General features: G+C 64.0%; 1 protein-coding gene across 1 annotated transcript in view; it reads right to left on the bottom strand.

Annotated features, from left to right (window-relative positions):
- The window catches only part of LOC119096616 (T-box transcription factor TBX20), a 76155-nt gene that overhangs the window by 36708 nt on the left and 15836 nt on the right, over positions 1–23611 (bottom strand). Inside the window, exons 3-5 of the mRNA XM_037219513.1 lie at positions 7613–7886; positions 7102–7266; positions 2721–2797 (exon numbers count right to left, since the gene is read on the bottom strand). Of these exons, the coding sequence (XP_037075408.1) occupies positions 2721–2797; positions 7102–7266; positions 7613–7886 (516 nt within the window). The remainder of the gene's footprint in view (positions 1–2720; positions 2798–7101; positions 7267–7612; positions 7887–23611) is intronic.

Genomic DNA, 23611 nt, shown 5'->3' with positions numbered 1-23611 from the left:
CAGGCGCCCGGGTAGCATGACGAGAAACGGTCACTGAATTCCGGGTAGACGAATCGCATCTGACAGACGCGGAAGTGGCGGCATCTTCCACAAACGGCTCGTTTTTTGGCAAACCGGTCGCGCCCGACAAGCGAGGAAAACCGCTGACGACAAGCAGTCACGGCTGGGAGGCTGATGTCTGGCCGGGGCGGCTCTAGCGGCGCCGAACCTTGCACAAACTGGCTTAAATCCGCCGCCTCTCTCCGGAGCGTCGGGCTGGACTCTCCACCGCACCAGGAACGGTCCTAATTGACGCGGAATCAAGCGCGCAGTTTACCTTGGCTCCAGAACAAAACATCTTAATCACATATGCAGCGCGCGCGCGCCGCCGCCGCCGTGCACACATTGATTCTGCGCACCGCGGTCGGCCTGTCCGAGCACCTTTGTGCAGCGGCGCCGCGCGAGAGGGTGCACTTAATGGCACCGGGGAGGTATGTTCTCACCTCGCCCGGCGCCTTTCATCTCGCCCGCGCAGCGATTACCTGCATATTAAAGCATAATTACTGGTCACTTGAACCTTTATTAACATCGGAATTAATGATATATTTTGATTGCGTGTCATTGGTGGTCAGTGCACCATTCCATGCATAGCTGGGTGGGTGCGGGCAGCGGCCGTCTCCGCACCCCGGCGACCGAGGCCCGGGCGGTCCTGCACGCCCCCCGCCCGCCCACTCCCTGTGCCGTGCCTGCGCGCCCGCTCTAATTAAAGGCCGTGTAAATCTCGCACCTGAGCTAATTGAAATCATGTTCGGAGCGGGCCGGGCAGCGTCGGAGGTCGCGCCGCGGGCGCCGCGTGGCGTGCCGCGGCGCCGTATCGGTATATTATATTAATTTGGAGCGAATAAGGCGTCGGCGGCGGCGGTTCGTTAGAAGGCGGTGCGGCCGTGATTACCGGGTGGGCCGGCGAGATGAGATTGGCCTCCGCGGCCGCGGCTAATGCTCGGCTCGGTGGCGGCGCGGCCGCTCCGTCAGCCGGCGCGGATGACAGCGGCTGAGAGGGGGCGGCGGACCACCGGCACCGCCAGACCGCCGGGACCGCCGCGCCGACCGGACCGGCCGCGGGGTCACGCTCGGGTGCGTGCCAGGTCAAATCTCGCCGAGCGGACAGCGCGTCGCGTCAGGGCCCGTGCAACGCGCGACGAGACAATAGCCGCGGCCGGGCAGACTCCGGAGTTTCTCCGGCGCGGAGGTGCCCCGGCCCATATGGCACGTGACCTTTGAGCGCGCCGAATGGTGGCCTCCGGGCAGGCGGTCCGCTTTCATGTAGCATATGATGCCGGCCGGGCTTTGATTCGGTGAAGATTGGACGGCGCTGGGTCGGACGACGGGTCGCTCGGTTAGAGGGCGGTACACTTCACAATGAGGACATGAGACGCCCATCCGATGCCCGTAGCCGGCCCTTCTAATGATTACAGTCATGTGCGATCATTTTAAATGCTAATGTACCGCGAAAATATTGGCATTCCCGGCAGAGCCTAGCAGAGCAATCCTTCGACAAATTGGGCATGGCTTATGGGCAAAATTAATGCAGGTATCTCGGGCAGCGTCGGCACCTTCAACGGTGGAGAGGTGCGCTTCTTTCACGCCCCAGTAATTTATTTTCGCGTGTTATTCTTGCACTGACGACGTGCAAAATGTAATGGTCTCATATAGACCTGTTTCGAGCCTCGACGATGGCGCGGCCTCCCCAGAGCCTTACGTGCCGCCGTATGATCACGTGGAAGCCAACCCTTCGGCCCGACGCCACCTGGGTACAAACTTTTATATTATGATAAACCAGAGGTTATTTGCATCAATTTGCTATCATCATGGCTAATTATTATGGTATCTGGAGGCGGTCGGCGGCACATGAAAGGCAGCGCCGGCCGGGCCGCGGAGAGAGCGCATGTCGGGCGGCCGGCAGCCGGGCCGCCGCTGCCGCGCGCTGACCTCACAAAAAGGCTCTCCCACGTGGGTCACGCAGCTGACCTGGTAATCAGGGGCGCGCTCGCCAACGTAAAGCCCGACCAAACGGGGCGAATGATGGAGCGGCGGCCGATAATTCCGACACCAATATTGGCGTGGTCCCGCCCCGTTCCGAGGCGTTTTTATATGATCGGGACCACACACGCTTTCATGTAGCCGCGCGGCCGCCGACGGCCGGCGGCCAACTGTGCGCGCGCGCGACAAAAAGCGCGCGCCGCGGCGGAAGTGGCGCGCCGGTGATGTATGTCGGCGGCGCGGCCGGCGCGCCGCTGCGCACCGAGAACACGAGCCTGTTTTGATCGTGGAGGCACCGTAAAAGTCGTCGAGCCGAGACGAGGCTCCCTCGGATGCTGCGGCGCTGACGATGTGGGGGGGGGGGGGGGGGGGACGGAGAGCGTGCCGGGAGGGCGGGGCGAGCCGCGGTGTGATGGCACGGTGGGCCGGCGAGGGGTGGCAGCAGGCGCGCCGGCGGCCGGCGGGTGGGCCGGCTGCCGTGCTCACGCGGGCAGAGCGGGGGAGCGACAGGAGAGAGTGACCACCCGGCGCCCCCGACTGACGGACGGACGGACGGCCCGGCTGACAGGCAGGCGCAGCGTACACGTCCGCCAAGGTGTCTCTCGCGCTTATCGGCTCTGTCATCCTCTGAGCGGCATTAAAGCGGCTTTCTGCCTCACCTGGCGCGGAAGGTTATCAACACACACGAGCAGTGCACTCACCGTTCATAATCTGTCAGTCGCGACGAGTCCCTGAAGCCCTTGGCGAATGGGTTGCTGTCGATCTTCAGCTTGGTTATCTGCAACACAAACGGGGCGACGTCAGCACGGCCGCGCCGCGTCCGCGGATTTTTCCGGCCGGCCGGCGGCACATCAGAGGCGCCGCCGCCGCCGCCAGTGCGTCATCTGAAGGCTATCGTTGTGATCCAATTAGGCGTTGGCGGGCCGGCGCGGGCCGGGTGACGGACGCCGGCCGGCCCGCCGCCGCCGCCGTCGCCGGCGGCACGCGCCGCTACCGGCCCGCCCCGCCGCCCGCCGCCCGCCCCTCCAGCGCGTCTCGTCGCGCCGGCCACGGGCAGCTGGAGATGGCGGGGTGTCGGTGCGCAGGCGTCACTGCCCCCGGCAGAGGCAGACGGGCCTGACACACGGCAGGTGATCAGGTGCTAACGGACGCCCGAGACACGGAGCTCCGGGTACGCGTCTCGAGCGATGGCGGTTTGACGGTGTATTTCCCTCTCTTGGGGTGCCTGGCACTCGCCGGATCCTCGGTTTATCGGCCCGCTGCGACTTGTTTACAGTTACTTCTGGTTGCGTCGGTAATCTTTCGTGCTTTTCGTTTGGTTGAGGACAGCCCAGAAAAATCTCACAGCATCAATGAATATATATTTTTATAAAACAGAGAGTACCTGATCCGAGTGATAAGCTGTCTGTGCAAAAGATCTGACTAACCCCTTGTCAAAAGTATGACAGCAACGAAACCTGGCTTGTGACGCAGACCCTGACCCCATCATGGCTGGTGACGCAGACCCTAACCTCATCACGACTGGTGACGCAGACCCTAACCTCATCACGACTGGTGACGCAGACCCTAACCTCATCATGGCTGGTGACGCAGACCCCAACCTCATCATGGCTGGTGACGCAGACCCCAACCTCATCACGACTGGTGACGCAGACCCTAACCTCATCACGACTGGTGACGCAGACCCCAACCTCATCACGACTGGTGACGCAGACCCTAACCTCATCATGGCTGGTGACGCAGACCCCAACCTCATCACGACTGGTGACGCAGACCCTAACCTCATCACGACTGGTGACGAAAACCCTCATCCGAATACGTCTAAGTAACTAGTACAGCTTGCCCAACATATGCTGCAGCTTTTTTAAGTGATCAAGAATCACCCACTCCACCAGCAAAAATTTAATTAAGTAAGTAGGATGTTATCGTATAAGATTTTGACTCATCTGGTATCCCTGTAGCATCTGTTACTTTCTTGCTCGCTATATATTTTATCTTGACGCTGTAAGGGTATTGCGTTAAAACCAGGGACGAAGCCGAGCGAGCAGGATTACAGATTTGTTGGATATGTTGAGTCTTAAAAACTGTTTTAACAGATGAGTTTCCTTTTCTTCGTGGACAGATTTCATCGAAAAATCTTGCGCGTGGCTCCTATCCCTTTGGCATGCCAGGGAGTGCCACTACACTGCTGCCGCCTGCAGCCTTCTCTCCGTCGGCATACGCCTGACGCCTTCAGCCTAACTCTCCAGACCAGTCGCCCGTCGGCAAATCAGGCGTCCAAAGATGAGTCACCTGATGGTGCTTGGGAACTCCATCCCACCTGCCACACATTGATCGGGGTGACCGATGCTTGATCAACTGTGCTACAGCAGCGACATGAAACAGTGAACTGGTCGAGTTGGGTTGTTTATTTGTACGGTATATCAGCCTCCGCGGCTTTTCGTGTCATGTCAAGTAATTAAACACGGGCATGTGTGACTTGACATGATATGAAGTGACACGAAACAGAGCGTGTGATAAAATACCGGAAAATGACATACAATGAAAGCATTGACAAAGTAGGCAAAAAGCAAGCTTGACGTGCTGGTAACAGTTATTTCAGTCGGGCACAATGAGCAAAATGTGAGGTTTACGCTTACTAAGCCCGGATAATGCTCTAGCCTTCTTGCTGATCAAATCGCAAAAGCGACAGGACTTTTCAGCGCAGCTAACAGTAGGTACATGAACCATTTATGACATGTCCTTCATTAAATCGTAATAAAACCGCACAGCCGACAGGACTTTTCAGTGCAACGCGTGTCGGGTTACACGAGCTATTGATGACATGCCCTACACGCAAAGCTCGCGTCCGACTAACTCACGCCGTAAAAAACCCCGCCAGCCGGCCAGCTCTGAGAGCCGAAATGACATCAGCGCCGCGCGATCTCGGGCGCGGCTCCTCTCTCCGAGACAGCTCACTCCGGCCAACACAGCTGTCTGCAGAGCGGCAGCTGCCAGCCGCTCAAAGCGGCCGATTTCTCAGCGCAGCTCCGCGCGCGCGGGCCAATGGCGGCCGGCAGTCGGCTGACGCGGACAATTAGCGACTCTTAGCGGCCCCCCGGCGCGCCGGAAGCCGGGCGACGCACGCAGCTGATAATGGTGACGGACGGCGCTGTCCGTCATGTTGTTGTGGCCGGTATCGCCGCCGCCATCGGGCCCGCCCGACGCGGCGCGCGTCACCATTTTGAAACGGTCCCGAGCGCCGGCCAAACAGCCGGGCGCGGCGACGGCACCCACCTCTCGCCAGCCGACTTCGGACTGGACGGTGGCGCTGGAGGAGGATCAGACTGAGGCGCAACTGAGGCCCTTCAAATGGGACTGGTGAGGCGGGGCAGCGCAAAACAACCGCAATATTTTTTGGTGGTAAAAAATTGTCTCCCTCTCTCGGCCGAAACCATACAACATAAGAATGCTATTTTCCTAAGCAACGCGCCTCACGCCATCGCGCACCTATTCACGGAGCGCTAGCGTCTGCAAAGGCCATGTCCGCGCTCAGGTGCGGTGGCGCAACCTGAATTCAAACCCCGGGACCCTACGTGATAGCGGAAGGCGCTAACCATTTGGCCATTGCGCCACCAGTATACGTAAGAGTGTGTTATGCTTATATTTTAAGTGGGCTGGTAAGGCACTAATATGCACAAGCTTTAAGTAAAGCCAGGGGGCAACTGAAGGATGTGCTATGGGTTAAATGTCACCCTGTCAAACAGGTCGCCTAAGTGTAGTTTTACACGAGTCACCTTCTCAGTACGTCATATCATTATTTTTTAAATATCATTTCGAACTCTGCATGGATTTATCGTATTGGTGCCGCTCTTTCCACACCAACCAAGCGTGAAATGTCGCGTCAACTCCTGAATATTTTAACGAAAATGTAATGCACCGTAGTGCACTGTGCCGTCCGTCTTATTCGGGGACACCGTTCAGGTTGTGCTCCATTCCCTTGATAATTATAAGGACCATAAAGCATACAGTGCCGTTTCTCTAAATTTGCAATGTTCGGTTATCACAACAAACATATTGCTTTCTTCCCAGCGCCGTGAGTACTTCGACTTCCCAACGAGACTACAGTAGAATCTGTGCGCACGCTATGCGCTGTTTGGCAAAACGGTTTTGCTATCCAGGTTTTACGTGTCCGAGCCGTAAGTCCCACCACCTTCGATTCCTGCTACTTTGGGAACCGGTCTCCCTTCCTAACGCATGTTCTTTCGGACGTTGTACTAGCAGCGACGCCGACGCGAAGATCTACCGGCTCGATGACGCAATGTCCACCGAAGAGCGGCCACCTCACCACCTCGCGAACCATTCTCACCCCCTCCCCTTCCCCCTCCCACTACATCACCCCTAAGGAGTGTTCGCTGGCGTCCTGCCCTAATCCCTGCGGCGGCCCCACCCTCGGCGGCCGCTCACCGAGGCATCCCCGGCTCGGGCGCGCGCTGATTGGCTGCCCTGCCTGCCGTGCCGATCCCCCTAATCCCGACGCCCGCGCCGGCCGCCAGCCGCGCAGACGGCGGCGTCTCGCCCAGCCTTCATCAGTCAAAGCGCCCCAGCCAGCCGACGCGGCCGACGGTTCAATGTGGGTTCAATGTGGGCCTTCTGCGAAGCGCGGATAAAAGGCTTTTGCATGGGCCGAACCGGCCCCATTCAACAGTTCATGAGAACGTTATTTGCGGCTAATCAATATTAATGCATCGGGTTAACGTATGGCTGGAACAGGTCGCCGCTTCTCTATGCCGTGCTGTAAATCTTGTTTTGACGCGCGCTCGCTCCACAGGCCCATGCCGTGTGGGCCCGCGCTGGGCTCGGTCTGAGGCTGGACGTTCACACCCGACACTGGGCGGTGCCCGCCATATGGCATCGTGTAGTAAACAGCACGGGAACACATATGCTAACGGTTCGTCGGGGTCGGCGGGAAGGGGCGGGCTGCTGAATCTGGGCGCCTCTCACGGCACTTCGTGCAGGCAACAGATTGTCGAATAAAGAAAATTTAACTAAAAATACCGTGCACGCCGTGCACTGTCTGTCCGCTCCGTGCACAACACTCACCAATTGATTCTGATAGGCTGTGACAGCGGTGAACACCGTCTCTGGGAAGATGAACGTCTTGTGTTTGACCTTGCTGATGTCCTCGATCGATGACGGGTTCGTGTCGTTCTCCAGGAGCACCAGATGAACCCGTGGCTGGTACTTGTGCATCGAGTTTAGCACAATCTGAAACAGCCAAGTGTGCTGTGACAACACAATGGCACGTTGAGTAGCTCCGTGACGTGGCTAAGCTGGCAAATTCAACTTTCTTAATAGCTAAAAGCAAGATGACATTGACATTCTCGATATTGATACATCTGATGACATTGAGCTGACACCAATGGCTTCTGTGACAGCCAAAGTCATTTGAACGTCGCTCTGCGGCGTTGCTATCGTCAAAATAATGCTCCTCAAAACGCCGTGGGAACTGCAGACTGGCAACTATGCAAATCAGTGAAGACCTGCTGACGCGGACAGGAGCGAGTCGCATTCAGGGTCGGCCGATTTCTCGGCGGCACCATCTGCAACGCACCTGGCCCTGTTTGTCCATCTCGTTGTTCGTCAGCTTCGTCTTCTCGAAGGAGACCACCTGCTTCTTGAGCTGCTCGCCGCTGAACGGGCAGTCAGGGTGCACGTAGAGCCGCGCCGGCGCCGGCGGGTCCGCCTTGCCCGCCACCAGCCACGACGACCGGTGGTAGGCGTAGCGGTAGCGCTTGTTGTCCACCGGCACGATGTCCTGGATGACGGCGTATCGCAGCTGCGGATCCACGCCGGTGAACGAGCAGCGCACCGTCGGGAACATCCGTCTGCAAGGCGGCGAAAGCGGCGCGTCAGGCGTGGCCTCGCGGCGCCGGCGGCACGGCACGCGTCCCCGGCCGGGGACGAGGCAGCGGCCGCCGCTCTGGCACCTGCGCCAGGGCGGCCAGCCGCGACATCAGCTGCTGGCGCCGGCGGTCTGCGGCGGCGGCGGCGGCGGCGGCGGCGGCGGCGGCGCAGCGCGGTCCGTGTGTCGGCCGTTTCCGGCGCCCGCGGCCCTGGTGGCTGGTCTGCTCTGCGGCGGTGTTTTGGGCGCGATGCGGTCGGCGCGGCTTGAAAGCCAGCCAACTGCTGTGCTTGGGACGGTCCGTGATGCGGGACGGTCTCCAGCATAATTCTCTGTGTCCAGCATGATCTTCTGTGTCCGACATGGCCACTGTGCCCGCTATGGTCCTTTCGCCCGGCACGGTTCCATGGGTCAGATCCGGTTCTACCGTCAACTGTTATTAACTGTGTAAGCACAGTTTTCTGTGTCAGGCATGGTGCTTGATGCGATGCGCGGTCCTAGACCTTAAGAGCGGGCCTGTGTGCGACGCGCAGTACTCTGCGTTAAGAGCGGGCCTCTGTGCGAGGCACAGTCCTCTGCGTTAAAAGCGGGCCTCTGTGTGAGGTGCGGTCCTCTGTGTTGAGAGCGGGCCTCTGTGCGAGTCGCGGTCCTCTGCATCATGCACGGTTCTCCGTGCTGGTCCCAGTACTTTGCGCCAAGCACGGCCAAGCATGGTCACTCGCACTCGTCGCGGTCCCCTTGTCAGGTCATCTTGTCAGGCATCGTCGCCTATACCTGCCCCATGTGTTGCTTTCTGACCTTTTTCTAGAACTATCCCAAATTGAGGCCGCACATGGCTCGGGACTGCTCTGTGCTTGGCTTGGGTCAGTGGGCCAGCTGCCCCTCCCCCTCCCCCCTGCACACTCCTGCAGCCTAGCTCCTGGACAGCGCCTCCCTTTCATCAGACAATAAAACACCGGCCGCAGTGAGGAGGTTACGACACATCTAAACATTGTTGGGCGCTCGGACTCGCTCCCAGTGACGGCCAGTTGGCAAATCATCTGGTAGCACGGACGGAGGAGCCCATTGACGCTAACCAGGCAGCGCCATTCAAACTGCGGCGGCGTCTGCGGCGCAGTGACTGAGTTGCAAACGCCACAGGACGATGCTGGGACGAAAGGGAATGGGCGGCGTGCGTTGCCATGGAGACAGCCCTCTGAAGGCCGACTGGACCATCTCAACAGAGATAAACGTTGCTGCTTTTGCGTTTCGCGACAGTTGTTGCACTTCTGCGTTGCAACACGTTACCGTTGATGCAGATTACGCAAACGGATTTACATTTCTGTAATGCAAGTATATAGTTAACTTCCAATACTAAATCATTAAAAATAATTCATATCGCTTGCTTGAATGTTTTATTTACATCTTCACGGTGCTTGTATCCGTCATCTGCCCACGTTTTAACCCACACGCGTCTATGCCCGGATCCAAATTTGGATCAGCCAACCAAACTTGGGTCGGCAGACCAGATTTAGATCATCCCCAGTTTACCACGCGTCACGCGTGTATCGAGCAGGACGTAGCATGGGTGGAGCTTTGCATCTCGCAGGAATGCCTGGAGTGGCCGTCGTGACTTGAGTGGCTTTCCTTGCATGGCTTTCCTTGAGTGCCTTTCCCTGTTAGAATTCCCCTCCCCCAAAAAGAGATTCAGATGGGAAGTGCTGATCAAAAATCTCAGCTAGAATATACCAAGCGAGCCAGTATCTTCTCCAAAGCCTGTCCCCTGCTCTCTTCAGTGTATCTTCCAAACCCTGTCCTCTGGTCTCTACAGTCCGTTCCAAATGCTGTCCTCTGGCCTCCAGCCAATTTCACAAAAGTCCGGTCCTGTGTCCTTCTTGCTGCGCATGCAAAAACAGAGGCGCACACGGCCTCGCGATTGCAATCACACTCAAAAGGACAACCCGTATTCCACCCCAACACAAAGCGAAATGCCGGAGAGCGGCGGCATGCCATCGCTAAAGCACGGCCGCCCTACGTCTTACACTGCACTCAGCGTCACCTGCCGGACCACACAGCACCTCTGGTGTGGTACTGAGCAGCCGGCCCCGCCCGCGCCGAGTGCACCGATTCACCGACCGGCGGACACTTCACCGGCCCGCCGCGGACACTTCACCGGCCCGCCGGCGGCCACACAGGCCCTGCATCGTGCCTCCGTATAAAGACCGCCGTCGACCGTATGTGCCGGCCCTCGCATAAATCAGCCGGCGCCGCCTCGATAGCATCAGCAGGATCTGTCATAATGCATCGGCCGGCCGTCGGTCGGCGGCCGTGACGGGCGGCTTTCGTCGGCGACGCTCGCGTCTCCCGTATATATCGCCGCTGTCGCCCGCCGTAATGGCCGGGTAATTTGGTCACCTGAAATACGGCGCGCGCGCCCGGCGTGAATCAACGCCGGGCGGCGGCGCTGCAGCGCGCGGCATGCCGCATGAATAGCGGCCGACGACACGGCTACTGGTCTCCGCCGGCGGCCGGCTGGCCGTCCGCCAGGTGTCCGGCTGGTCCCGCCGGCTGTCCGACTGTCCGGCCGGCCGCGACGCCGCGCTCGGCCCACGCTCCGGAGCCGGGGTGGCCGCGGCGCCGCGCTCGACCCGCGCTCCGGAGCCGGGGTGGCCGCGGCGCCGCGCTCGGCCCGCGCTCCGGAGCTGGGGTGGCCGCGGCGCCGCGCTCGGCCCACGCTCTGGAGCCGGGGTGGCCGCGACGCCGCGCTCGACCCGCGCTCCGGAGCCGGGGTGGCCGCGGCGCCGCGCTCGGCCCGCGCTCCGGAGCCGGGGTGGCCGCGGCGCCGCGCTCGGCCCACGCTCCGGAGCCGGGGTGGCCGCGGCGCCTGCCGCGCGGCGGAGACGCCCGGCCGGCCTGGTCGACGGACCGAGAGGTGTCCGGTCCGGGCTTCCAACCCGCGCTTGAGAGGCCCTGTGCGGTCACCCCGTCCGGACTGGCTGTCCAGCGGTGCTGTACGGGAATGCTGTCCGATGGTGCTGTCTGGGGGTGCTGTCCGGCGCGCTCCGCCGGGCGGCGGGCGATCGCCACCTACGCCGCGTTCGACGCAGCCGCGTCCGCCTGCCGCCCACCCGGCGGACGTAATGGCTCGCGTAGTCGCTGATTACACTGTTTGCGGCCGACAAACGGGGCGGCGAAGTGGCGCGAAGGTGGCGCGCCACTTACGCCTCGCGGCGGCCTGACGCCCTCCCAAGGCGCGCCACGAACGGCGCGCAAGGCGTACCCTGTGCAGCATGCAGGCACCTGGAGCCGTATATGGCACGACAAAGCGTGTGGAAGTGCTCACACCCTGGTGTTTGTAGAACGCCATTAGCGTTGGCGTTGTTTGAATGCTGGCGTGGATGCCGCGGTGCATGTTCGGGGCACGCTGCCCAGCATGGACGTTTCCTATTACAACATTGACATTGGTTAATTGTCCATATTAAAACAAACGGCAAAGCGTCGCGGCGCACGCAAGTCGCCCTGTCGCGCGTCCGCGCCAGCCGTAACTCACGCCCAAATAAATAACCCCCGGCCGGCGTGAAATCGGCCGGATCCGACCACGTGACCGGGCGTGGGCCAATCGCAGCGGGCGCGCCGTCACGCGGGCGGGGGGCGCGCCGCTTTTTCCGCGCGCCGCCCACGACGCGCCGCGCGCGGAATTTGTCCCTGGAATCTGGAATGGTGCGCAGCTATGCGGCGGCGGGCCACCGGGCGCGCGCGCGCGGGCGGCCGGTAGCGCGCCCGGCCGTCTGCGCGGCTGCTGTCGCGCGGCGCGTGACGTCACGGGCCGGATTACGGCTGCAGGCCGGCGCGGCATTCCTTTTCGCCCGTTTCACCGACGAGAACATCGGCGCTGACACCGGCGGCGCCGTCGGCGCGCGGCGCCGGCCGCCGACGCGGCGCAGCCTCATCGCGGTGACGAAGCGTGCCCCCAAATCGCATTACTCGATAGCATCACCGCGCGCCAGTTATAGACTCATATGCAGGCAAACGGGCTCACCGGCTCCGGCGCCGCTTGCTGGACGGCGCTGGCGCCGGGTGCTGGGTGTTGGAAGGTCGGCGACGGAATCGGGGTGCTGGATGTTGGGTGCTGGATTTCAGGTTGTGGTGCGGTGGGTGCTAGGTGCCGGGTGTTTACACCAGTTGCCGGGTTCTGTTACCGGGTTTGGGTGACAGTGCGGGAGCTGGGTGTTGGGTGCCGGTTGCTGGGTGCTGGGCCCACGCTGCTGAGTCCCGGGCGTCGGGCGCTGGTGGCGACAGCTCCGGCGTCAGCACAGGTCCGCCGCTGAGCAGGGTGCGGGTGGGCCCGGTCAGCACAGTGACCGGATCTGCATGTCCTGCTACCGAACTTTGCACACGGCGCGGCCGGCGACGGCGTGGGGAGTGGCGGGTGGGGAGGGGCGGGGGTGGGGGCCCTGTCGTAACTTCTGCAGCGGAACACGAGCGGAGTCAGCTGAGTGCATCGAGATGGTGTCGCTAAACTCGGCAGCCCTGCGCTATCGCAGACCGGCATCACGTCATTATAAATGCGCGATGGCCGCCCATAACAGCGCCTGATGCAAGGCATATGTCTTCATGGGCGAAGAATGCGCTGCGCTAGGCTCAGCTCAGGTAGCGACACATCAAGTTAGCTTAAACGGGCATGAATGTCGCATTTTAAAAACCGCATGACGTAACTTTGAGCAAGTGCATATCACCGCCTGCTCTCCAGGTGCTACAGCGGCCATCAGCCCGTCTAACGAGCGGGCAGAGCGCTCGGACGTGAGCGCAACTAGTTCAGATGAGTTACGAAGCGAACCGGCCGGCTGAGGCCGCGATGAACCCCTCCTCAGCACTCCTCAGCTGAGAGCAGCGGCTGGCCGAATCCCACGATAGTTGGACGCCGCAGAACACCGCGACTACCTCTAAATCACGCGTAATAACCACATGTGCACGGGGTGGCCGCGGCGACCGCAGTGCCGCCATTAAGGACATTATGCAACGACGGACTTAACGGCGCTGGAGTTTCAGGAAACGAGGTGCGAGGTGTCGCTTACGCCGGCGGGGTGGGCTCCGACTGTCGCTGGGGGAGGGCGATGAGACGCAGCGCGCTGACGTCGGTTTGACGAGCGTGGGACTGCCTGCCAACGTCGGGCTGCGGCTGGCGGAAGTGGTGTGTTTTACACAGCAAAAGTATGCCCACGCGTGGTGCAACGCTCGCATGTACCGATGAAGTATTCGCCTCGTTAGGCCATGTAGTTGTGGGAATATTGCGAATTTATTTCAATGCAGCTTAGCGGATGGGAGGTTGCGGGCGCCGATAAAATGCTTAATCGGGAGCGGGGAGGGGGGGGGGGGGGCGAGAGAAGCTCGTATCGGCTCGTATGAAGTTCCCGTTTCTTCTCCAGATGACGAAATGAAGCATGGAATAAGCAGAGGCGTGAGGAATTGGACAGAAAGTTATCTCGGCTTTAGATTGGAAAGAGACGGAGCGACTCCAAGCGAGACTGGACGAACAAATAAATCTGAGAAAGAGGAACATTTGGTGCGCGTCAGAAAGATACATTTTGAAGGAAGGAGAGAGGGAGGAAGAAGGCGGAGGGGAGCCTGAAAAGAGACAGCGAGGGAGAGGGAAGAGAAGGGAGAGAGAGAGTGAGAGAGAAAGGGGAGGAGAAAGCCGGGTGGACAGAGCGATGCGCTGACTCAACCGACCGGCCAGCTCACGGCGCTGTAATGCGGCATTGTCTCGGCAAACAAGTGCCCAGCGTCGGCGCGCCCGAGGTGCCGGCTCTGTCATACAGGACGCCACCGCACCTCGGCCGCGCCTCCCGCCGCGCCGCCGTCGCCGGCGCGCCGCCACCGCCGCCGTCACGGCCCGACACGACAGAGGCGGAGCCAGCGGAGCCGCAGCAGGGGGTCGACTCGGCCGAGAGGGTGTCGCGTTCTCGGGAGCCGTTTTGCGTCGGCTGAGTCCACGTTTGGCCCGCACTCAGGAGGAGGGCGGATTCGAGAGGGTGGTGCCCCGGGTCGCGCCGGTGCGCCCACTCCCCGCCGGCCACGTCCGCCTCCCCGGGCTCTGTCGTGCGGCAGGACGAGATTACCTGACCAGGATGCTGGAGGCACACTGGCTCAGTGGACGCTCGCCCGGCCGTGGCCAGCGCCGCGAGGCGCCAGATCGGAAAAAGAAGCAGCGCCCCGCGGCGTGTTGTCAAATATACAGTGCCGCCGCCCTGGGTGGGCATTTATCGGACTAATGAATGCGTCGTTGATAGTTCGCCGAGCGAGTAATTACAGCCTGTCGCGCGGACGAGTGCCAGACGCCCATGAGGTGGGTCAGCGCGTCACATTGGGGCCATTTGTTGCGTCCGATCGGCTCGGCGCGGTCGGCATGGCGGGGACCGTCCGCTGCCCCGGCGGGACAGACGGCCCCGCCGCCGACTGTTGGGCCCGCCGTAATGTAGTTTTGTCAGTCGTGCATGTAAGCTGCTTAAGCCGTCTGCACCGGCGGGCCGCAGGCATCTGTATAAGGCCGAGCCTTTTTGTTCGGTTGACTGGAACAGCGCCTGCTCAGCTGACCACCGCGGCGCGACCGCAGCGCCGCCTTTGGTGTCGCCAAGTCGGCCGTGCGCGGCGCCGCGATCACACGGCCGCTGCCTTTGGAGCGGTGCAATCGGGTGTGTACGCCGCCGCGTGACCCCACAGCTGCGCCGCCTGCGGCGTGGCCGCTACCCCGGCCGTGCATGCTGTGCACAGCGCCGGCCGGCGGGAGCGGCGAGTGATTGTGGAGTAACGCGAGTGAAGACGCCGGCGGTGAGTGGCCGTGTTTTGAGGGGGATGGGGGCGTGAAGGTCCACCAGCGTACCAAGTTCGGGGAAGACCAACCGACGCCAAGCCCGCGCTCGCTCCACCCGTCGGCCCTCGAGGCGCGCCGGCCGCTGGCCCGGCCGCGAGTGCAGCGCAACAGCGCCCGCCCGGCCGGGGCGGCGGGCGGCAGGGGCCGCCGACCCGGGCCGCGACAGGTGTGCAGGGCGGCCGGCCCGCCGCCGGAGCGCGCCGCGCCGGATTCCGCGCCCGGTAAGCGCTCATCCGTCAGGGCGGCCGCGCCGGCGGGACGTCGGCGACGCGTCCGGCCCGGCGCGTCGCGCCATTTGTCAATCCGGGCGCGCGCTCACACCCGCCCGCGCCCCCCGCTGGCCGGCCCGGCCGCCGCGCCGGCTGGCGGCGCGGCTCGGCGCGCGCGCCCCAAGCCGCGCCGCGCCGCGCGCCGCCGGATCGGCGCGCGAATTATGATGCGGCGCGGTAAAAAGTTGTTGACTTTGTCCATTGCGCTGCCGCGCGACACCGCGCGGTGGTGACAGCGAGCCGCCCCCCGCCGCGGCTCGCGCTCCCGGCCGATGGATGGGTCGGATGCGACGTTTGCATAAAGTTATTAATTCGGAAAGCGTCGCGGAGCCGGGTATGAGCGATCTTATATGCATGCACTGTGACGCGGCGAGGCGAGTGAGAAATTATGGGCGGCCGACCGGACCGCCGCCAAGATTAGCAGCGCGTCGGCGGCGCGCGGGCCGCGTCCGCGCCGTGCATATACATGAATGCGGAGGCATGAGTAATGCACCGCCGGCGCGGACCGACTGCGCGCGCGCCCCCAGCGCCGGCGCTAGCGACGCGGCCGGCGCAAGGTGGTGAAATATGCAAGCTGGGGCGGCCGCTTCCGTGGCCTGCGGCTACCATGCCACCCAGGCGTGCACTATTAAATTAGCACCAAAAGTTTTGTTTCTGCCTGCAATAATGATGTGAGACCGACAGCATATGGCCGCCTCTGTGCTGTTTATGATATACGCCGACCATAATCTGAAACAATTTTCGGCCGCGTCGGTCATGTGTGCACGAACCGCCATTATTTACGGCGGTCGGTGCACTATTATTCCGTGAATTTATGGTGGGATCGTCATGGCGCGCTCATTGCTATCAGAAGCATATTTTACTGAAATTTATCACAGCTCGTTACTCTGCCACCGACGGCTGTTGTCTGCGCCGGCACCTACCGACGCTTTATCGCGCTTTCCCAGTCGGGCGTAATGGGGGCGGTCTCTGTCGTCCCCCCCCCCTCCCCTCCGCCGCCGCTGCAGGCCGGCAAACAGCGCCGCACACCGCAGCGCGCCGGTCCATGCAGGGTCGGCCCGCTAATTGTCGCGCCACGGCGCGGCGAATCGACGCGGCGGCGGCGGCGCGCATCCCGGCGCCGTAATTGCCGCAGGACGAGGCCGCCCGAGGTGGCGTGACAGCAACCATCAACAAAAACGGGCCGGCCGCGGCGGCCGCACGGACCGCGGACCGCACATATTGGCCCATATTTTACAGGCCGCCACGATTAAGCGCCAACTAATTTGTATCACGACAGCGTCCGGCGTCTACATCGCGTGCAGCCGACGGGAGAAACTCAGCGGCAGCGGCGGCGGCCATCCCGCGCCGGCGCTGACGACGCGCGTCGGCGGCGGCGACGGCATCGACGCCGAGACGAAGCCATCGAGCGCGGGGTGGGGTCGGCAGCGGCCACCGACGGACGTCGTCGGTGTCGACGCTCCGTTTGTGTGTCTGTCTGCTCGGGCACGTGTGTGTGTGCCGAAGCACCCGGCTTGACCGATGCCGGCGCGCGCGCGCGTGCGTCGAGATGACGCGCGCCCGTAAATCCGGCGGCTCTGTTCCGTGTTGTGGCGCCCCTAATGACTTGTTGATCACTATTTTGGCTAATTTATTCGACAAGGGCTGTTATTTAGCGTCTGCGAGGCACCTCCCCGGTTTAGGCTCCGCCCCCAGCAGGAGAGGAAGACAAAGGCGCCTATCGGCCGGGGGCGGAGGGAGAAAGGGCAGCGCGCGAGGCGGCGCGGCGCCAACGAATGGAGGCCGCGCCGGCGACAGGTCCCGATCACGTGACCTGCCGGACACCGCCGCCGGCTGCGTTTGGCGCCGAGGTCGGCAGCGGGCGCTGACTGGCGGGACGCAGGCCGCGGCGGTGGGCATCAGCGTAACGGCCGCTCGCCGGTCCGTCGCCAGCGGCGCCCCGACGCGACGTGACGTGACGTGACGCGCCGTGACGGGCTCGTTCGGAGCGTGACGGCGGCTCCAGACGCGGGTTGCGGAGCGCCGGGCACCTGGCCGGCGTCTCCGGGCGCCGAGGAGCGCGTCTCGCGGGGCGTCTCGGGCGCGTCTCTGCCGGAGATGGATGGGCGCCTGTGCGGGCGGTCGGCGGCGCGGCGCCTCATCAGCGTCGCGCCGCCAATCGCGAACCCGTCATTAGTGCAGATTAGCGCGCGCCCGTTATTATCACAGATTAACACGGCGGCTAATGCCGGGCTCGCCGCCGCCGCCATGCCGGTCGGCTATCATTTCTGTTTCGGCGCGCTCCATCAGACGCGAAGGCGACGCACCGCTCGCGGCGGCCGCGAGCTGCCGAGCTTCTCCCGGCTGCCGCCGCGCGGCGCTGCCTCCGCGCGTCGCCGCTGATGAATTGCGACGCATTTGAATATAATAATTGTTTGGTGGGCCGCCGGGGCAGGCGGCCGCGTGCAGAGCGCGTACGGACGGCCAGGGGACGTGGCCGGCGGGCGCCGCCCAAATATGCGGCCACTGGCGGCGCGGCTGGTCTGCAGGGCACTGCAGCGGCGGCAATTATTGTTCAGCGGACGGCTCGCTGAGTATTTCATGACGTGATAATGTGTGGTTTGGGCAGTCCTGCCTGATAACCGTCCGCCGCCATGAGTTAGCTGTCGGCGCACGTACGGAAGGAATGTGTCGGCCGGACGGCCGCGCGGCGGAGGGGTCGATGCGCCTCGGGCGCCACGGGGTCGCCAGCGCCGGCCGGCACCAGCGGCCGCGCCCCGGTCGCTCATGTGATTTCCATTTAGATAGGATGACTCCGAGTCCAATTATGTCGCCGGCGCGCGCCGCGCGACAAGACCGGGTGCGTTCGCCGGCGGCCGCCAGCGCGGCGGCTGCAGGCCGTGCGGCGGGGCGCGCTGCAGAGGGCGGCGCGTCGGCTTTGAACTCGGAGATAGCGGGGCGCGAGCTGAGCCGGCGCCGCCCTCTGCAGGCAACTTCAAAACAAATAGCCGCGGTAGAGCGGTCGCGCCGCCACGGCGTTATCTGCCGCGACTCGGGCCGACGAAACCGGAGCGCCCACTACTGCCGCCGCCGCCGCCGCCGCCGCCGCGGACGGCACGGACGGCGCGAGCTTTTCCGTTCGGATGCACCCGGCGCGTCAGCGACCAGTTTTGCTCGCGCCGACTGATTCAGATTTCCGGCGCGGCGCCTCTCGTCGACAGCTTTCTCCGAGCGGCGCGATTTATCAAGGTAACACGGCCGGCGGCGGCGTGCGGCGCGGCCGGCCTCGCCGGCGCCGCTGATATACACCCGGGTGCCGGCGGCGGCAGCGGCGCGTTCAATTTATCGGGACTAACCGACCAAATCTGGCATGACCGCTTCCCGGGCCGACGACAATAACCGTTAATGAGCAGAGCCCGGCGCGCGCTGGCACCAATGATGCGGCGCCGAATGTTGTGAAAACGGGCTGCCCGGGGGTCCTCCGATTCGGAAGATACCGGCGACATAAATGAACCTTGATTCTGATAAATGCAAGGCGGACCACGGGTGCAAACACGAAGTTTTAATTACGGCTTCTGTAAAAAGCTGCGTCACCAAGGGTGGCGGCGTAACGTATTGGGCTAGCTCTTGCACAAACATGAGCACTGCACGTGCAGGCACCGCATTCACTCGCGGCCCACTGCTGGGTTAGAGCCGCGCGCTGCCACAGCGGGGGACCGCCCCGGCTGTGTGACATTTTTCAGCGAGTATCCAGGTAGTTAGGGCGCTGCGGGGCGCCCGGCCGGCCCGGTCATCCCATCTAGCCGACCCGCACAACATCAACTCTCATTGACGGCTACAATTAACCCCTAGCGGCGCGTCATTCAGCGACCTGCCGGGGCCGGCCGGTTGTGTGCCGCCCTGTCACCAGCCTGGCGGGGGCGGGTCCGCCGGCGGCCCCCCGACGGGCCGGCAGCCCGCGGCGGCGCCGGTGCCGGCCGAGCCGCCGTCCGGAGCCCGGCCAAACTGGCCGGCGCTGACCAGGCGCGCCGCCCGCTGCCGGCCGGCGCGCCGCCTGGCATTGTCCGCCGGCCGACGGCCGCTCCGGCAGCTGCCGGCCGCGCGTCGGAATTGTCGACAAACATGTCGCCGGCCGGCGGAGCCCCGCCGCTAAATGGCGCTATTTTCGCGGCCGGTCAGCGGCTCGGCGCGCGCGGCCGCAACGCAAACAAAGGCACGGACATTTTGAAGCAATGACCAATCTGTTTGGGTGCCAGCGCCGCGCCGGACGTTTATAAAGCTGCAGCCCGGCCGCCCGGCTGTCAGCGGGAACGACCGGCTCCGGCGCGTCGCGCTCCCGCCGCGCCGTCCCCGACCGTCCGGGTCCGTCCCGGTCCCGCGTCGCGCCGCCGCCGGGTCGCAGCGCGGGCCGCGGTGGCGCAGCGCGCACCTGGAGCAGCTGGGCCGACCGGCCGCCGTCACTCTCCCAGCGCCCCGGTGCCGACGGCTCGTCGCCTTGTTACCCGATACAGCACGGTCGCGTAGTGCCCCCCGCCGACGCAAATTGGTCCCCGTAAACGTTTTACGGCCGGCCGGCCGCCGCCACGCCGGTGACAAATTGGGGTCCGTCTGGGACCACGTGGTCCGGCCGGCCCCCCGCGCGGTCCGCGGACGTGACTGCCGGGACCCGCGGTCGACACAGGCATTGTCTCAGCGGCCGGGCGCATTCCTCGCCGCGGCGGGAAACACGCAGGCTCGTGATGACGTACTCCGAAGCGGAGGCGACATCGATAGAAACGTTGTCACGACAACACCTATGTTATCAGTGTCACAGTGGATACACTACAAAGAAAACGTCCATACAAGATCAGTGTGCTTACGATATGCATGTTTTCCTCTATTAATCCAAGCAGAGCACACCGTCTCTCGTTAATGGTGTACATCAATTTGTACCGACCAAAGCAAATCACGCTACTGCACGACCCGGCAGTCGGGCTTCCACCGCTGACCGTTCTGTGACCTGACCCTGACCTCAGCGGGTGCCCGGTGACCCTGACCTCAGCGGCTGCCCTCCGCCGTCAGTCGGAGGCGCGCCGGCGGCCGCGGTCCGGGTGACGTGCCGCAGAGTAACCCGCCATAAATAATCAGCCGGTCCGCGGATCGGCACCAGTGCGACAGCGGACCCTGCGCTGCGTCCCAGCCAGGCGGGCTGATAGGGCCGCGGCCCTGCGGCGCTCCCCCGGGACCCCGTGACGGTAATGCTCCACGGACGCGGTCGCCCGTCGTCAGCCCGCAGCTTCACACGATAAGCCGCTGTTCCGCCGCTCAAGCGCTGCTCGAACCAAGCGGTGGTCGTTCCGTGGACTTTCTGATTGATAAACAGCTGTTAGCTTCAATTATGCTCGCGTCATTAAAGACGCGTGCGCGTAAAGCGTTACGGAATGAACCCGGGCCGTTTCTGGCGCATTTGCTGCGTCAGACGGAGGTTTGGGGAGCTGCGGCAGCCAGGCGACAGCGGTGTCCGAGCGGCGCTGTGACCCGAGGGAGAGTCACAGCTCTGACATGAGGAGGGGTCGCAGCGTACCCGGGTGCGGCGTAGCTGGAGGCACGAGCGGAGACGAGCCGTGTAAACTGGCTGACCGCCGACCGTGCAGCCCCTGCAGCCCGGCGTGTATCGCCTTTCGCGTCTCCCCGGCCCTAGCAAGACCGTGTTTATGTGTGTTGGGTCGCGTGTAACGGGCCAACATTACCGGCTGCATGGGGACCACCGGCAGGGGCGGGCCACGCCCGCAGGTGTGACATGGGCCGAGCAGGCGAGCCGAGGTCGCACCTGGGACCTCCCGCGGGGCACCGGAGCACTCCCCGGCCAACACCACCGCCAGGCGCGCGCAGGCGACGACCTGGAGCGGCCCGCTGCATAGGTCGCCAGGGGGCGTCTTGTCGAACGTCCCGAGCGTGTTAGCGAGTGAGCCTGAAAGGTCATCACAAGCAGACGCAAGTCGGGCTCTCAAACAGCGGGCAGGGGTCGGTCGGAATCGGATCCTGTGCATCAGACGGCAAAAGCGACAAAGCGACTGCGCCTCAGGCGGTGCGGTGTACGTGTCAGCAGCTGTAACATTCCACGGGAGAGGCGTCCTCTGTTGTCAGCCGGCCCGCCATCGCCGGCGCCCGCCCGACCCCACCAAGAGTCGGTCAGCAGGCTCCCCTCCCCACCCACCCCCCTCAGGTCAGTCGGCCCACCAGTCATGATGTGTTCCGGCCGCCAAGGATCAGAGACCGGGCCACCGGGCGCTGGAGGGGGAGGAGGCGCCGCGGGGGGCCCTGCCGCGGGCGGTGACACCGCGCGACACCGTGACCCTCGCCGCGGCGGCGAGACGTGCTCCAGACGGCCGCGCCGCGCGCCGCCCGCCCGCGCGCCGCTCATTAATTCGATCGCCAACTCAGCGCCGCAAAGTATCAATTTACCAATTTGTAGGCCGATTGTAAACACCGGGGCGCGGGAGCGGACGACCGGGGCCGCCGGACCACCCCGGCGGCGGCACGGCGCTGACAGGTACGGCCCCGGCCGCGCCGCCGCGAGTTACGGCCCGCCGCCTCCCCCTCCCCGCCCGGCCGGGCGAAGGGGTGCAATTAGGACGTGGGTGCGGATTCCTGCGACGGTTCGGTGTCGCGCGGTCGGCGCGAGAGGCGCGCGACGACTGGGCCGGCCCCACTGACGGCAAACGAGCTGCCGGCCCGCCCCCGGCCGCGGCCGCGGCCCGGCCGCAGCGAGCGGCGGTCACCCCGACCGATGGGAGCCGTCCGGCGGCGGCGGCGGCGGCGGGAGCCTCAACGGAGCCGTGTTTCGCGCCGCGATCCCTGCTGCAGGCCGCCGATCATCGCCAGCACCATCAGCATCTGGTCAGACGCCAGCTGACGCTGCAGCCGGGCGCGTGAGCCGGTCGGCGAGCTGCAGCCAACGCCCGGCTGTAAACTGTTGGAGCGCGGCCTGACGCGCGGCGTCCGGCTGCGACTGATCACCGGCTGGCCGAGAGCGGGCCGGCTTACAGCGCCGATCGGCCGGCGGCGGACCACCCTCCCCGCCGGCCGGCCGGCGGCCGCCGTCGGCCCATTGTGCCGCAGCGTCGCCCGCTGCCCGGCGTCTCTGAACTCGACACCGCGGTCGGCGCGGCGCCGTGCGGCGAATTGAGCGCGCGCGCCGCCGGCGACGCGGCGCTTCCGGCGCGCGCCGCTCAGGTGCGCCGGCGCACGTGCGCGCCGCCTGCCGCCGCCGCCGGCGGCGGACACGGCGGATGACGGACGGGCGCAGGCTGCCGCTGAGACCGGGGCCGGTCGCCGCCCTAGCCCCGGCTCCGCTGGGAGGCCGGCGCCAGACAGCCGCGCCGCCCGCCGTGAGCGCCGCCGCCGCCGCCACCGCCTGGCAGCCGCGCCGACGGCGGCCGCGTCGCTGCCGTCGTTATCCAATTCTCGCCGCCGGCAGGCCCATCTGTCCGCCCGTCGTTCTCGTTACGGGCCCGACATCTCGACAATGTCGGCGGCGTTCCGGAACGTCGGCGCCGGCGCGACACCTGCCGGCCGCGTCGGCGCCCCCCAGGCGATTATTCGCAATGTTCCGATTGTCCGTTCTGATTGTCATCTAATGGGGGGAGTGGGGAGCCAGTGTATAATGGCGCGCAGGGGCGCCCGACGCGGCGTAGTGCCACCGATACCGGCCCATCGAGGGGATGGGGGCCGGCTGTCCAGCAGGCGAGAGGGCAGGAAAACTGATAGAAAAATGTGGATGCGAAAGCGAGGACGAGAACGGAAAATAACACTATGTTTTAAGTGGTTATTTTCGTTGTTTGAACCAAAAAGGTTTTCAACTCAAAATTGTTAAAGATGATACTCAAGCACGTTAGGCAGCGGGAACCCAGCTGAAATTTTGAACGCGGCTGTCGCTATCGTCGCACGGTTCCCTGCAGCTTGACAGATTCATTATCTAAATTGACTCTCAACCGTGCGCAAACACTTTCCCATCAACTCTGCCTGTTTGTCGGCTGTCAGTGTGCAGCGCAGGAAATTTAAAACCCCGCCGGCCGTGCCCTGACACCCGCGGCGCGCCCGCGGGACAGCCCCCTCCCCCAGGCGCCGTCAGCGGCGGTGGGGGCCGGCCGGGGGGCCATTGTCAGAGGCGCGTGTCAGCCGGCCGGTCGTCGTCGCCGCCCCCCGCTCGACAATGCGCCGGCGCCGCGCCACATCGGCCGCGACGCGACGCTCAATGCTACCTGATTTCATTGGGGAGGCAAGCGGAGCGGAAGCGACACGGCCGGCGGTCCCGGCGCGGCGCCGCTGGGTCACACGCGGCGACGGCGGCAGCGGGCGCCGGGGACGAGACGGAGGCCGAGGGACGGGGAGGATGGCGACCACGGGCCGCTTCTCGCGCGCGCGCGGACCGTTGGTCCTACGGTGATGCATGGAAACAGGTGACTTTAAAAGCAGGGGTTGGAGCAGCGACTATTGAGACATTCCGTTGGAGGCGTACGTCCAGTGAGCGCTCGCCACTGGTGGCGGAGGGTAGAGACTGGATCCCGGGCAGGTCTGGTGGTGGAGGGTGGAGACTGGACCCTGGGCAGGTCTGGTGGTGGAGGCTGA

Source organism: Pollicipes pollicipes, unplaced genomic scaffold (genome assembly GCF_011947565.3).
Source record: "Pollicipes pollicipes isolate AB1234 unplaced genomic scaffold, Ppol_2.1 Scaffold_4295;HRSCAF=5057_pilon_pilon_pilon, whole genome shotgun sequence".
NCBI lineage: Eukaryota > Metazoa > Arthropoda > Thecostraca > Pollicipedomorpha > Pollicipedidae > Pollicipes > Pollicipes pollicipes.
The sequence above is the reverse complement of the archived record's forward strand: the minus strand, read 5'-3'. Positions and strand labels throughout refer to the sequence as shown.